Source organism: Malania oleifera, chromosome 7 (genome assembly GCF_029873635.1).
Source record: "Malania oleifera isolate guangnan ecotype guangnan chromosome 7, ASM2987363v1, whole genome shotgun sequence".
In the NCBI taxonomy this organism is placed as follows: domain Eukaryota; kingdom Viridiplantae; phylum Streptophyta; class Magnoliopsida; order Santalales; family Ximeniaceae; genus Malania; species Malania oleifera.
The window spans coordinates 73,766,881-73,783,714 of record NC_080423.1 but is presented as its reverse complement, the minus strand read 5'-3'; the positions used below and the strand labels follow the sequence as shown (position 1 = coordinate 73,783,714).

General features: G+C 36.0%; 1 protein-coding gene across 2 annotated transcripts in view; it reads right to left on the bottom strand.

Moving 5' to 3' along the window:
- The window catches only part of LOC131160514 (uncharacterized), a 124,064-nt gene that overhangs the window by 55,032 nt on the left and 52,198 nt on the right, over positions 1–16,834 (bottom strand). For both annotated transcript variants that reach the window (XM_058116285.1, XM_058116284.1), the window contains exons 7-8: positions 10,435–10,552; positions 2,061–2,171 (exon numbers count right to left, since the gene is read on the bottom strand). In XM_058116285.1, the coding sequence (XP_057972268.1) occupies positions 2,061–2,171; positions 10,435–10,552 (229 nt within the window). The remainder of the gene's footprint in view (positions 1–2,060; positions 2,172–10,434; positions 10,553–16,834) is intronic.

The following is a 16,834-nucleotide window of genomic DNA, read 5'->3' as shown; positions in this document are numbered from 1 at the left end:
TCTGAAAGAAAGATTCACAAGAATTCACCCCCAAAGAATCTGGCACCTACAACAGATCCCTCCTAAAGGAAGGACAACAACCCTCCAACAAACACAACAAAGAAAGCTCCAGCACCTTCTTATCATTAAGGTCTTGTCTGAATCAAGGATTTTATTTTTTTTATTTTTTTTGAGAAAAGGAAAGGAAAATAAGGAGAAAATATATTTTCCATTGTACTTTTTCTCTACATCGAATAGTATTTAAAATAAAAATTTATTATACTATGATTAAAAATTAAGAAAAATTTTATGTTAATCATGCGTAAAATAAAAATTGTATCCATTAATTTTCTAAATTTTATTTTCCTTGATAACCAAACATGAAAAAGGGGTTGCTTTATATTTTCCTTTCCTTTTCTTCATATTTCCCAAGATCCAAAATGACCCTAAGAGACCTACAAAATGGAAATCCCAAGAGAACTCATCCACATTAGAAATCAAAAAGGAATAAATTAATCCATTATGTAACGAGACAGGCTGACACATACAAGGAAGGGAAATGAAGGGTGCAGAATCACCCACCCAAATGCCTCACCAAAAACAAATTCAAAAACCATTATCCACAACAAATTTTGTGTAAGGAGTAAAGAGACAATAGACCTGTGAAATAAACCTCCAAGTACCCTCAAAGAAACATCTATTTGCATCCCACCCATTTATCCGCATGCCAAATTTTATTTTAATAACTTTTGGCAATGGGAATTCTCCCTGAAACAGAAAAAACTATTTACCCATTAAAGCAAAACAAGAGGAAGAGAATGCCTCCTCCTAATCACCAAAATCTAAAAAGGACAGAAAGGAAAATATAAGTACAATAAAGCTTTCCAGTCCCCCCAAATATCAGCTAAGTGCAGTCCCTTGAAAGCCCCAGCCTCAGAAGCCCACAAGAAAAACTTTCATATTGCAAAAAGACAAAGGAAAATGTTGAACCTTGAACATTTGTCCACTCCTTAACTATTAGTCTTCATATTAAATTCCTTGGATTATAGTAAGGCTACGTACTATAGACCCATCGTGGTCTGCCTCTTCCCTTGACCCCGCATATGTGGGAGCTTTGCGCCCTGGGCAGCCCTTTTTCTTAAAACTTAAAAAAAAATTCAAAGTCAGACTTGTTTAGCTCAGCTGAAATATAAAATCAGAACTGTTGTAGGATCACTTTTCAGTCATTCTCATGTGCATGTCTGTATTAATACCAATATATATATAAATAAATAAATATATATATATATATATATATATATTAAGTACTACTTATCCCATGAAAAATGAAAGAATCAGGGAATTTTAAAAATCATCTCAAGATGCAACTGGCTAGTTTGAGAAGTAATTCAAAGAAATGCGGACCAAGAGGTCATATGTGCTCTATATACAAGCAGGGTTGCCTTATCAAAGTAATGGACTCTTTCTTAAGATACTATTCCCTTTGAAAACCCACAACAGCAAATCAAACCATCACTTTGCATACACCCATCATTTTATTGCCTAGTTAACATTGTAACATTGTAATAGTGAATCAGTAATACTGTAGCCTTGCAGCTATTGGTCATAAAATACCTGACTTGACAGCCATGAATCATGAAACCAGTCTAAATTTCTATTTAAAATAATATGAGCCCCAAATAATTGCCAATAGCCCTCAACAGTATCATGCAAAACTTCCCCATCCCATAAGTGTTACCAACAAACAAGATAGTGAAAGAAAGAGATACAGAACTTTCATTTGGGACTAATCTTAATACCCAATAGTCAGGGCCAACTTGGTTTTTTCTATGTCCCAAGAACTAATGACCTAGTGCAAAATTGGTTTGGTCTGGTTAATTCTAGTCTACTAGACATGCACAGTTCATACCAAGGTTCAGAAAATGAAAACAAACAAATGACAATTCAGCTCCAAGATTACAATTCACAAAAGCCCTCCCAACCGGAAAGGCAACTACTCATGCATAATATATGCTTTCCAAAGTGAGGTTAAAAACAATAAATAGATAGAATAAGAAAACCAACATCTGAAAGAAATAAACCTTTTGAGCATGAAGCTCCGGAGAATCCACATGATTTAAGGACTTCTTCTTTAGTAAGAGTGCCTCCATCTGGGAACATAGTTGAATTTGTGCAAGCGCTTCTTTCAAAGCCTGCAAGATAAGCAAGGCAAGCAACTTCAATGAATCAATAATTATTAGACAACCTTTCAAACATCTTATTTTATAAAAATAAAAAGGACCTCAAAATTGCCAAAGCTTGAGCAGAATGTTTGATAAAGTTGTGAGCAGAATTCTTTTTCATTTATGTACATCCCAATCTTACATTATATAATAAAATCAACTATTTTAAACAAGGAAATAATCCCCCTACAGAATAATATAAAATCTTCTACATTTACCCACTTTCCTAATTTATTCATTATTCACAAAAATACTTGGGATTTTAACACTCCCCCTTGGATCATAGTTATTAATCATCTATAGCTTGCTAATGAGATCATCAAAGTTCTGTCATGTCAACCCTTTAGTAAAGATATCTGCAGTTTGTTCCTTGGTTGGTACATAAGTCATACAGATAGTTCCTTCTTCAATTTTTTCTTTGATAAAGTGTCGGTCCACTTCCATATGTTTAGTCCTATCATGTTGAACTGGATTAAGAGAGATATATGGCTGCTTTGTTGTCACGGTAGAGTTTGATAGGAAATTTCACCAGGACTTGTAGTTCTTCCAAGAGTTTCCGTAACCATAATCCTTCACATATTCCTTAAGCAACTACCCTGAACTCAACTTCGGTACTACTACGAGCCACTACATTCTGTTTTTTGCTTCTCCAAGTTACCAAATTTCCCCAGATAAATGTGCAATAACCTGTGGTGGACCTTCTATCTTCCACTGATCCTACCCAATCCACATCTGTAAAGATCTCTACTTCCTTGCTTTCACATTTCTTGAAGAGTCCTTTGCCCGGCGAGCCCTTGAGATATCGAAGGATCTTGTACACAGCATCTAAATGGGCTTCTTTTGGTGAATGCATGTGTTGGCTTATCACACTGACTGCAAATGCAATATCTAGTCTAGAATGTGATAGTTAGATTAGCTTACCAACCAATCTCTGATACCTCTCCTTTTCAACTGATATTCCACAGTCTTCGACCTTCTTTACTGCTTCAATCAGGGTTTCACTAGGTTTGCATCCAAGGATGCCGGTTTCAATTAGGAGATCAGTAATATACTTTCGCTAAGAGACACTAATACCCCTTTTCGTTTTAGCAACTTCCATGCCCAAGAAGTACTGCATTTGTCCCAAGTCTTTAACTTCAAATTCAGTAGCTTGAACTTTCTTCAATCTTTCCATCTCTACTGTATCATCCCCAGTTAGGATTATATCATCAACATACACTATTAGAATTATTTTCTTACCCCTTTCAGACTGTTGGAAGAACAGGGTGTGATATGAATGCCCTTGTTGATATCCTTGGTTCTTTATTACTTTTGCAAATACGTCGAGCCATGCTCTGGGAGATTGTTTGAGTCCATACAAGGACTTCTTGAGTTTACACACTCTGTTATCTTCACCTTTCTTACTGAAGCCTAGTGGTATAGTCATGTAGACTTCTTCTAACTCACCATTTAGAAATGCATTCTTAGTGTCAAGTTGTTGGAGTGGCCAATCTAAGTTGGCTGCCAAGGACAAGAGGACCCGAACTGCATTCAAGTTTGCCACCGGTGCAAATGTCTCCGTATAGTCAATGTCATAAGTCTGTGTAAATCCTTTTGCAACAAGTATGGCTTTATACCGTTCAACTGTCCCATCAAATTTATATTTCACTGTGAAGACCCATTTACAACCAATTGGCTTCTTCCCTCTCGGCAAATTCATTACATCCCAAGTTCCATTTTTTTCTAGGGCCCACATTTCCTCCATGACCGCCTCCCTCCATTTAGGTATTTCCAGAGCTTCCTGAATATTCTTTGGAATTCTCATCCTGTCAAGGTTAGAGGCAAAAGCACGATATCCTGTAGACAGGCTTTTATAAGACATGTATTTAGACCAGGGATATTAAGTACATGACCTGGTTTGTTTTCTGATTGCAATAGGTAAATTGATGTCATCGGGTACAGGATTATCAAAAGAGGGCTCTATTACCATATCAGGATTGGGCGTGGACTCATGGTTGTTCGGAGCCATCACCGATTCCAACGCTCTTGGTGCCTCAGGTATGAGATTCTCCCTATTCTTTGTGTTCGGCTTTCTTGAGCAAACAAGTATGTCTACGTTGTTTTGGTTTCGTGCATCTCATCCTGAGGTTAAGTGCTCTTTTGTGTTTGATAGGTCAAGAAGTGATGCAATGGAAGGCTCAATAGATGGTTCAGGGAATGAAGCAATGGGAGGCTCAATAGATGGCACAGGTTCAAATGGTACAGATTTAGATGGCCCAGATTCAGTAGTAAAGAAGTCAAAGAACCGATCTTTACTCCACGTCTCCCCCTGAAGAGAGGTCGTTGGGAAATAAGGAGTGGTTTCAAAGAATGTGACATCAAGGCTAACAAGCATCTTTTTTTGAGATAGGGTCATGGCATTTGTAGCCTTTCTGGGTAAGGGAGTAACTGATGAAAACACATTTAACAACACAAGGATCCAATTTATCCCGATGGTGAGCATGAACATGAACAAATGCAACAAATGCAGTACAGCCAAAGATTTTTAGCGGAAGACTGGAGGAGAGTCGAGAGGTAGGAAAATGCTCCTGGAATTTCTAGAGAGGAGTGGCAAATGAAAGTACTCGACTCGGCATTCGATTAATGAGAGGTAGCTGTTAAGATGGCATCCCCCCAAAAATAGTTTTTCATGTTTGTAGTGAACATCAATGCCCGTGCTACTTCAAGTATATGTCTGCTTTTTTGTTCAGCAACCCTGTTTTGTTGAGGGGTATCCACACAAGAGCTCAGATGAACAATCCCATTTTCTTGAAGATAAGTTCCCAGAATATCATTAAAAAATTCTGTACCATTATCATTACGTAAAATTTGAATTTGAGTCTATAATTGTGTTCGAATCATAGAATGAACACTGACAAAAATGGAACGGACTTCAGTTTTATCTTTCAACAAGTAAACCCAACAAAGACGAGCATGGTTATCAATAAAAATAACAAACCATTTCATATGGGTGCGATTGAGGGATCTTGAGGGTCCCCAAAAATCACTGTGAATCATAGTAAATGGGCGGGATGGTTTGTATATTGATGATGGGAAAGAAGCACGCTGGTGTTTTGCAAGCTCACACACTTCACATTGAAACTCAAAAGACATTTTATTTGAACAGATAGACGGAAACAAAAGTTTTAAATATTGAAAATTTGGGTGACCCATCCTAGAATGCCATAACAAAAGTTCACTATCTCTAGAAGTAGATGCAGAATCACAAATTGCAGTATTATATTGTTCACTCAAGCTTGCCTCCTCAAAATAGTAGAGTCCCTCATATGCCTTAGCAGTGTCAAACGTCTTCCTCGATGACAGATCCTCAAAAACACAATGAGATGAAACAAATTTAGCAAAGCAATTGGAGTCTTTCGTTAACTGGTTGATGGATAACAAGTTGCAAGATAACTTGGGAACATGTAGGACAGATTTTAAAGTTACAGAGTCAGATATGCGAATACTTCGTTTACCGGAAACTGGTGAGAGAGAACCATCTGCAATTTTGACTCTCAGATTTCTAGCATATGGTGAATAGGATGAAAACAATTGATAAGAACCAGTCATACGATCAGATGCACCCGCGTCAATTATCCATGGTGATTTATAACAGGATATAGTATTTAAGGCTGACAAATAATTACCTCAGTGAGCCAGAGAACCAATGGAATATTGACTCGATTTTTGAATTGAGGAAATCATTTTATACAGATGATCCAACTGCTCAGTACTGAATGCACTATTTGGAGTGGTATTATTGGTTTTTTCGCCTTGTGATTTTATAGTTGAACTGTCAGTAGTAGCCTGATACCCATGATTTTTTTTATATTGTCTCGGCAACCAATCTGCAAGCTTTCCATGAATCTCCACGTAGGTATCTTTTGAATGACCTGGCTTTCGACAGTGCTCACACCATAATCTACCTTTTTGTGATCTTTGCCCAGAGCCAGAGCCCACAGGAGTTTTTGTGATTAGGGCCGAAACTTCAGGCCCACTGTCTTTCCAGGTTAAGGCTGATATTTCATGCCCACTGTGTCTGTGCAAAGCCTTCAGCATCACGTTAAGACGACTCTCCTCACTCCACACCTCTGCAAAGACCTCTCGAGTCGAAGGCAGGGGACTCTAGCCAAGGATCCTTCCTCGCACATCGTCAAGGTCGCGGTTGAGGCCTACCAAGAACTCAAAAACACTTTCATTCTCAAGTCACCTCTTGTAGCGTATACTATCGCCGGAGCACTCCCACTCTTCATCGACGCTTAGTCAAGCTCCTACCAGAGAGTGGTCATCTCCATGAAGTAATCGGTGGCATCCCTCTCTCCTTGCCGTAGCTGCCACAATCGAGTCTTAATCTCAAAGATCTGGCAGTAGCTTTCGGCATCAAAGTACGTCTCACGAACAGTGTCCTAGACATTCTTTTTCATTGGTCAGAACAAGTAGATCTTTCCGATTGAGGGCTTCATCGAATTTATGAGCCACGCAGTCACCATGGAATTCTTGGACTTCCATTTTTGCAAAGCTGCGATGTCGGTTGTGGCGGGTTTTTTCCTTTCGCTGGTAAGGTATCCTAACCTTCATTTGCCTTCAATCACTAGTTTAATGGACTGAGCCCATTCACAGAAATTTTTTCCGTTCAGTTTCTCCACCGAGAGTGGAAAGGTCGTGTTGTCTAGCCCATGCAAACCCACAATGGAGATGGCTTCAGATTTGCCGTCGAGAGTTTCAGAGGAGCTCGACCCTCTACTATTGATGGCGTCATTTGCCATTGTTAGCTAAGGCTTAGAAACCCTAGCTCTGATACCATGTAAGCAGAATTCTTTTTCATTTATGTACATCCCAATCTTACATTATATAATACAATCAACTATTCTAAACAAGGAAATAATCCCCCTATACAATAATATAAAATCTTCTACATTTACCCACTTTCCTATTTTATTCATTATTCACAAAGATACTTGGGATTTTAACAGAAATTATTTGAGGCTAAGTTACTAAAGCTTTAGATTCTACATTTATTCTGAGTTCAGCAATTTACAGCTTGAAACTCATTTTAGTTTGTTAAAGAAACTTAAGCATAATGTTGGAAAAATCAAATAAAATTTTGTAAGCTTCCTCAAACACACAAGAAACCTTCTTTAAATTCTGGTTATTATTGAAAAGGAAAACGAAAAAGACACTAACCTCCCCAAAGGTTTGGCAAAAAGACATTGATCTCCTCTGAGGTTTCAAAAATTCCAGAGACCTCCCCTGAGGTTTCAAAAATGCCCCAGACGCCCCTGAGGTTTGGCAAAAAGACACAAATCTCCCCTTATATTTTGCAAAAAGATAAGTCTTCTGTGGAAAAGTTTTTGTCTTTTTGCCAAACCTCAGGGGAGGTCCCTATCTTTTTTTCAAACCTCAGGGGAGGTGACTATCTTTTGCCCTTTTTGAAACTATTCTTGTTTGTTTAACATCCTACCCCATGTCACTATCAGATCTTTAGAGGGGTTGGAAAGGAGCTTTAATGTAATTGTTATTTTTCGTTTCTTTTCTTATTTTTGTATTAGGAGGATATTTTATCCTCCGTTCTATGTAATTCCCTCTTGTATAAATTAATGAATTTTCTTTTTCTACAAAAAAAAAAAAAATCTTACCCATATTGAATTAACAATTCCATCTTCTATATAGTTAGTCGTGCACACATTCAATTTTTTTTGTAATTCTTTTCAATCAATAACTTTTTTGATTATTTATATTATATATATTTGTCTTAATAGCACAACATTTATTGATTTAAAATTAGCTTGGCAGTTTTTCTCATTAACAAAATTGCAATATAATAATAAATAAACACATCAAATAAAAAAAAATGAAAATTTGTTAGATTATTATACATGAATTTTGTTATAAATAGGCACCTAACATTCGATTTATGTCTACATAACCACCTCTTCCTCTTAATAAATCATTTTTTTTATTTAAAACAAAGATTTTTAAAAAGTGAAGACAAATCTGATAGGAATAATAACTTTAAGCCTTAAGAAATTTGAGGCAAAATTAAACTTAGTTATTAACTACAAATTTTCAACTTTTTATGTCGAAGTTAGTTTGATATAGAACTAATATTTAATTGATTTATGAATTTTATTTATATAATTGGATATCAGTAATATGGTAATTGTTTTATAGTTTTTGCACCTTATATACTGCATATTTTGATTAATTTATAAAATTAGCTCTAAATCATGCACTATTGCATATATTAACGGTTTCAAAAGTTTCTTAAAAGAATTTTACAATTTACCACAAATTGCCATAATTTTTAAAGTTATCATCGAGATCAAAATTAACATCAAAATTTCTGTATTTTTTACGCCGCAAAATTTTAGTCATATCCAGCCTACTAGGATACATGGTCATGGATAGCAAGGTGTCTACAAATTAGGCTAGAAAATGGGGATGATATGCTATGTTAGGTAACATGAAAAAGTCAATATTCACATGAAATGATATTACATTAATTCGATGTAAATGGTTCAGCAAGCACTAACCTCTTCATAAAATTAGTCAGAAACTAAGGCAATAAGATGCATTTTCCAGCCAATATATATATATAAGCAAAACAAAGAGCTCTCTAATGGCCTCCAAAACCCCAAGCCTAATTTCTAGTGATTTTGACTTAAAAAGTTAAATTAAATTAAAAGAACCAAGCAGGAAATTTTTAAACTATTAAAAAAACAAATAATAAATAATATATTTATTATAATGGCTACACAATAAAAACATGCATTTATTGCACTCATTTCCTATGTCAAAAATTAAATTAAATTAAAAGAACCAAGCAGGAAATTTTTAAGCTATTAAAAAAAAAATAATGAATCATATATTTATTATAATGGCTACATAATCAAAACATGCATTTATTGCACTCATTTCCCATGTCTTTGACTTATTCTCATTATAAGGGCCCCTAAAATTTAAAATATTTATTTGTTAGGCTCTTTCAAAGGAAAGAGCTATTGGCACTCCAAAAAAAAAACTACTGGCACTCGACATCATTTTTATTTCAACCAAATGACAATCCTACCCTTCATTTTCCCAATAAAAAAATAAATTTGTCCTCTCCATTTTTTTATAGGTAAAAAAATTATCATTTAATATATGATAAGATAATTACATATTTTGTTTAAAAGAAATCTTGAATAGGTTAATTTAATTTTATATTATTCATTAAAAATCACATGCATTTTAAGTTACACACTATTAGTTTACAGCAAGATAACAATATATTTTAGTAACGGTACTATTAGTAATCCCAACTTTACAAACCATTTAGGCTTGAATGATTAGATATCAGATGTAGCAGTGGGCAAGTAAGAGTGTGATGTTTGGGTGGTAATTGTAGCACTAGTCTTATTGCATAGAACTCTAGAAAAAAAAAAAGCACATTGGATTCATGAGATTGTGTTTGTAAAGCTTTTGATAAGGATAGCATATTGATTAATCATATCGAATGAGAAAATGGAAATAACAAATAGTAAATTAATTTATAAACATTTACAATTTATTTTATTATTATACTAGCCGTGAGCACTCACTATGTGTTTGCTCTATGGCTCTTTATTTTTAAATTTTTTTAAAAATTATAAAGAAAATAATTAACAGTTAAAAAATATTTTAATTTTTAATTATACATTTATTATAAATACTTTTTAAAAATTATAAGGATATTTCGGGATCGTTATGGATAATTATAGGAGTATTTTGAGATAATTTGTGTAGTTATAGGTATGAATTTGACATAAATATAAGGGCGTTTTGGAATAATTATAGGTAACTATAGGAATATTTTCGGATAATTATGGGTAGTTAGGGATATATTTGATATTTTAGAAAAAAGACACAAAAGGGAGAATTCTCTTTATAGTATTAGATATTAGAAATTTCAAATCAGATATTTTATAATAACATGTAATTATATTTTTATAATATAATGCTTAAAAAATTAAAAAGTAGTCAAACATCATCTGCATCACACGAGTCTCTGCTAGTCATCCGAATGTTCAGAAATTTCTAAAATATCAAGTCCACTCAAGCTAGACCCCAATTTGAATAAATTCTTATGTACTCATTTTATTCACTCCACAAGTCATAGAAATTGTGGAATAAGAGCACATATATTGGCCTAGAAAAAAAAATATGCATATATATTGACCATGTGAAACATACTCACCTCTATCGTTAAAAGAGTTGATTCTTCTGATAATTTTTCATGACCTTCACTTGAAGACTCTTGACGTGCTTTCATTTCCTTAAGCTTTTTCTGCAAACTTGAGACTTCAGCATCTATTCTGAGAGCAGAGAAAACAATACAAAGGGAGGATAAGAACTATGTTTTAGTCATTAGAATCAAGAATAAGCTTGATAGTCTAACAATATGTATTTTGCATCAAAGCCCAGCCCAGTTTTTTTAGATAAGAGAAGAAGCAACATTAAGAGCATAGTGTTAAGTTTCCACGAAGTTGTTGAAGTTTCAGTAGAAATATCTGCTTTCTACCACCCTCAAAATCAAAATGGCAGTCAATTCGGTTTCCACTAAAGTTTCATCAAAATTTCCAGGAATCACTCGAAATGTATGAAAATTTTGAAATTTCTGCAAAATTTCAAATTTTGAAATGAAACTTCCTTGAAAATCAAATTTGAGATCCAAAACCAAAATTGAAATTTATTTCCTGCTCCCTCTTCTTTTCTTATTGAAACTAGGGAGTGCTACAAGAAGGATAAGAATAGCTTTCAAACTTTTGAAATTATATGAAAATTTAAACTTAGATATTGACTGCAACATTTTATTTGACCATCATGTCTAAATTATATATTTATTTGTGTAATAAATAATATTTAAACGATTTATGAATTTCATTTATACTAATTGAATATTTTTAATACCATTATTATGTTACAATTACTGCCTCTTATACACCACAAACCTGTGTTTGATGTATTTTATTCATAATAATTTAGTTCTATATCTCGCATTACTGTGCCTATAAATAGTTTCCAAAGCTTCATAAAAGAATCCCATGCTTTCCTGCATGATTTCCATCATTTTTAAAAAAATTGAAATCAAAATTAACATTGGCATTGAAATATCCCTACTTATTGAAGCCTTGAATTGTTTTTTTAATAGCAAATGAAGAAATTCATTGGTAAATTAAGAATTTACAACCAGGAGAATAAGACATCTACTAAACAAAATTTGGCAGATAAAAAAAAAAAAAGAAGAAGAAGAAAACCAGAAAGCAAAGAGAATTAAACAAAAAACTAGCACACACTAGCAATCCAAAAAATATCACCAATCACTGAACATGCAAAAAGCTAACCCCCTTAAAGTTCCCATGACTCACACCAAAGAGAAGCAAAATAATAAATCTTCTCCGAAACCAGCAAAGATAACAACTTCTTTCCTGAGAAATACATACATTGTGTTCCATCCCACAGCCCCAAAATACTGCCAAGAAAGCACACTTCCAGAGCGCTGCCCTCTCTTTTTTCCTAACAAAACCAACAAAAAAAACTGAAAAAAATCCTCAACTGTCTTTGGACAAACCCAACATTGTCCGAAAAACGAAATAACTTATTGATGTAGGACTAAAAGTCGGGCCGTGGGCAAACCCTTGCTGGAGACTCATTCAAAAGCTCCAACTCGCTGCATCATAGGCTTTCTCGAAATCTAGGCACCAGAGCAATAGAGGAGGAGTTGATGCTTTTGCTCAACAATCCATTTCCAAAGAATTCAGTAAAAAACTTCAACAAATTGCCCTTAACAACCATGAAAAAACCTTGGAAAAAGCTATTTTATACCCACCCGGGCCTAGGGCCTTATCCCTATCACTACCACCACCCCCTTCACTTCCTACTCTTCAAAAGGTCTCTCTAACCAACTTTTCTAATCAACAGAAATAGGATTCAATCCAACCACTCTAACATCGGTCTACAAGATTCCTCCTTTGAATACAAGTTCTAAAGAAGTAGGTAATAATGGAAGCAATCTAACCTTAATCACTAGTGACTACCCCTCCCACCACATCTAACTCCCTAATCAAATTTGTACTTCTCTTTCCATAAGCTAACATGCGAAAGAAAAAAGAAATACAATCACCTTCTTTAACTCATTTGAATTTAAAATCAACTGTTCTCGTTCTTCAAAAAGCTCTTCTAATCTCCTTGCTGTTCAAGAGAATAAATTCATCCTCCTTCCTATTTAGGAAAGCCAACTCTCCCGAAAGTCTAGATTTTCTAATTCTAACATCACCAAAGATAGGAACTGGACTCCAACAAGATAGGAAAGTGATTAGATGTGGTCCTAAGGAGAGTATGATGAGTGAAATTTTGAAAATCATCCTCCCATTCCCTGCAAAATAGGAATCTATCCAATCCCCCCCCCCCCAAAAAAAAACCAAGTAAAAGAAGTGTTACCCAATGGGGGGTCTCTCTAACCGCAGACCCTAATTAATGAGTAAATTAAAATCACCTCCCACTATCCACCCAGGAGAGCAAAATCCATAAACAACGTAAATTTCTTCCTTAAAAATACTCCTTAAAGTTGGTTTAGAAGGCCCATACACTGGCGAAACCCACCATTGACCCCTATCTCTCACTTCAAACAGCATTGAAAACGTAAAAAATCCCTTTAATATGTTCACTCTGAACATATTCCAAGGATCCCACATGACAAGGATATCACTAGAGGCACCACATGAAGGTAGATATCCCCAATCCCTACAACAACCCACCTAGATACTCCTAATAAACCACCCCCCCCCCCCCCCAGGGGGGGTCTATGGTTTCCAATTTGGTTTCCTAGATGAGGACAATAACCGAGGAGTACTTGACCAACACTTCCTTAGTCAAAATCTTTTTCCTAGTCCCCCCTAGCCCTGTAGCATTCCAACTAACAATCTTCAAAATTTAACAAGCTTACCCCTCACCCTTTCCCCAACCCATTACCTCCTTCATAGTTAATCAAAGAAACAAGGTCTTTTAGCTCTTTCCGGACTTTCTTTTTACTCCTCTCATAAGTCCTAGGGCTTAAACCCACTCTCGCTAGATTTCCAACATGGTCTAATAGTTCCAAACATAAGTCCCCCAATGAGTTTTTGTGGTTTTAGATTGTCTCTCTCACAAAACCCATCACCATCTTCTATTAGCCTCTCTTTGGCACAAAGTATCTGAAGAAAGAGTGTGTTGATAAAGAAGGAGAATACCTTTACTAGTTTTAGATGGACCAGGATCCTCCGTGAAAAGATCACCCTTCCTAGACACATCCCCCAAAGCACCACTAAAAGGAATAACCAACTTAACCAAAAGAGAAATATTGGGCCAAAGGCTAGGATCGGAAGACAATGGTCCCTCATTATTTAAATCTAACAAAGAAGCAAAATAATTATTAAAAAAAATTTATATCTGCTTGTGCATTCTTAGGATCCAGCTGAAGACAATCTCTCTCCGATTTTTGTAAGGTCTTAACTATATATCCTCTGTCTTTTTAGTTGGTTTAACCCCTCCTTTTCGGCTTCTAGATCTTCTCTCATCTAATCGACCAATATTTCCTTCTTAGACTCAGCTATGCTGCCCATCTCTTCTTTCGAGTCATAGTACAGATCTATTCATTATCCTCCCTTGTATCTAACGACAAAGGAGAAAATTGATCACTGGTTTTCGCTTGCTCCTTGCTAATCATAGGCGTTACTGCTTTATAGTCTTTGGACCTTCACATTCCCTAGAAATTGCTACACTCTATAGACTCGATGGACCTGTGCAATCTACTCGAGGTTGCTGCATCTCTTGGATTAAATTCTCCTACCATCCCCTATTAGTACAATGGTTTTGTCTTTGATGACCCACACAATTGATATCTTATTCCCAAAAGTTTTTGACCTTAAAGTGGCTGGCCCAACGTTATCACACCCTTTCTTCCTCCCAAAGGACCTCTCAATAGATTTAGAAGCTTCGCCTTTGATCTGACCAGTTTCTCATATGGTATCAAGATACCTATTAGGGTAGAGCTTCCCCACGCCCCACCCCCCCCACCCCCCACCTCTCTGGCTGCAAATGAAAGCCATTTCTGGATCAAACCTAGTATTGAAACTCCTCTGGTAACATCGGTGAAGGAAATTCTCTACAACACACTCTTACTTTTCTCCTAATGCCCAATGTTCAAAGAGCCACAATCTAAGCATCTCCAATTGCCCTTGTTGGCTTTGGAGGCCTCATCCATGGGAGATGAGAAATCCAACGGTGCAGTAAGGCCCTCCACCCAGTTTCTGATCACCCTCGGGAATATGAACATCAAGGAGGCACTTGCTATAGTCCTCCATGCAAACAAACTTGCCTCTACCATTTTCAAAAACCTTCAACCTCACCCTGTTTCCATCCTTTGTGTATCTGGTGCCACGACAATTAACACCAATCCCATAGTTGGCCACACAGAGCACACCCAGAATCTAAAGACCCACACGAGTTCCTCCTTGTCAAACATGATGTAAAACACGTGTTTCCTACATATCCCTTGATACAATAGGTCGCTAAGTCCAAATGTATGACTAAGATTACTTTTCTCTCAATTTTGAATGTAGCAAACTCTCCCATCCTTGTGTCAAATATAAGCAAGATGGAGATGACAAGCCATAAAGTTGAAAGAACACTAGGTTAATAAATAGAACCAGAGAGTGCAGCAGTAAAGGAGCTCACAACCTCTTTGGTTAAGAGAGATGGGAATCAAGTCTCTGAGGAAGGTTCACGAAGCTGAAGAAACTGACAGTAAGATGGGTTCTCGAGAGCAACTACTGTAGTAGAACCTCTGTAATTGATTTTAGGAATCTCAACGGTCAAGCAAGAGAACTCAAAGAAAGAAGATTGTCGGGGAAGAGTCGACTTTGAATCAGTCAATTGAGTTTCAGCTTCAATAATATAGAGCTAGAAGAAGGATGGGTGGCAAGGAAGATCCATCTTCACAAAGAGAACAATCAGCTAGGGTTCAACTTCAAGAATAGGAAAACTTCTACGATCTTACTAGTGTTGAAGAGAACTAGGAAAAGGAAGGGAGAGAGTGTCAAGGAGATCTTTGGCATGTTCTACAACTATCTTTATTTTTATATTCCACATTATTTTTACATCTACCACATTATCTTTTAGGTATTTGTCTGCAATGACTCCTATCCCATTTATGTTTTTGCTTTCCACCATACCAAAGTCTAAATCCTGATTTTTCAATTTCTCTAGCTTTCTCTCATACCTAATAAGTCTCTTGAAGACAGGTAAAGTTAATTTTTCTTTTGATAATTGTATCCACTATCTCCACATTTTTCCCTATAAGTGTCCCGTCCCTAAATTCCAAGTTGCGAGTCTAATTTTGTTTCCTATACTAACTTCTTAATCCTCTCCTGTCCAGAATGCCTCGGCCTAGCCCATCCTTGTCCATTTTTTGCTACACCCAGTTGATATAAGTGCAGTGCATCACTCCTGACGGATGCCCCAGTGAATACTTGGTAAGGATTCCTACCATATAGATCTAACAAGTTCTACACTGGCTGTCAACTACCTAACACGACCCTACTTTATCCGGGCTTGGAACCGACTGTGTGTAGAGATAACAATGACATTTAATGCTACACAAGCAGGGTGCATGTACCTAACAATTGTTAATTTATAAAAAAATGAGTAAATAATCATTAGTAAATAAAGGTTAGCTTTGTATTGAAAAATTTTAAAAGCAAATGTGTGCATATATTTTTGTTTTCGAAATATATGGGTGGAAAAAGGCTAGTGCACGACCTAAAAATTCCAAAGGTGTGATGTCCTAACTTGAAATCAGCAAAAGTGCTAGTTGTTCTTGAAAATTTTAAAAAATGCATATGTTTAGCTAGGAATCTTTAAATTCTTGAATATCTAAGCAAAACCTCCATAATTAAACTTCTCTTCCTAAAGTCCCTTAGGCCTCTAATATTCCAACTGACAATCTTCATAATCTAACGCTTTTACTTCCCTTCGTGGCACCCTTTCCAACCCTATAACTGATGGACAAGGCTAGATTCTTTAACCCATTTTGAACCTTCTTCTTTTTCCGCTCATGCATTTTTCAACCTAGGTCATCTAGAAGCTTATTTCAGTCGGACTCACTAACTTTAAACCCAGGTTATCCAGTAGCTTATTCGAGTCTCCATAGTCTCTCTCACTAGCTTCTAGGCCAAATACATAAGCATTTGCCCCAGAAAAACCCTTCCTATGGCATGAAGCATCAAAAGTATAAATGGATTGAATAGGAAGGCGAAGAATATCTTTTCCATAATTTTTAGAAGAATCCGGATCAACCATAGGAACAACTGCCTCTTCATCATTACCCCTCACATCATCATAAGGAATATCAAAAAAGTCCACCATATTAGGAATAGGCTCAGGAATAAGGGAGAAACACCCCTCATCAATCAATACTTTCATCTCACCTAAGATGTGCTTAAAAGCAGTAACACCCCCTTGCACGATGTTAGAGAAAAATTGAACACACTCTTTCTTTAATTGTTGAATTTCTTGTGAGGAATTATCACTCTACCCCAACAATTCTCCTCCTTCACTAA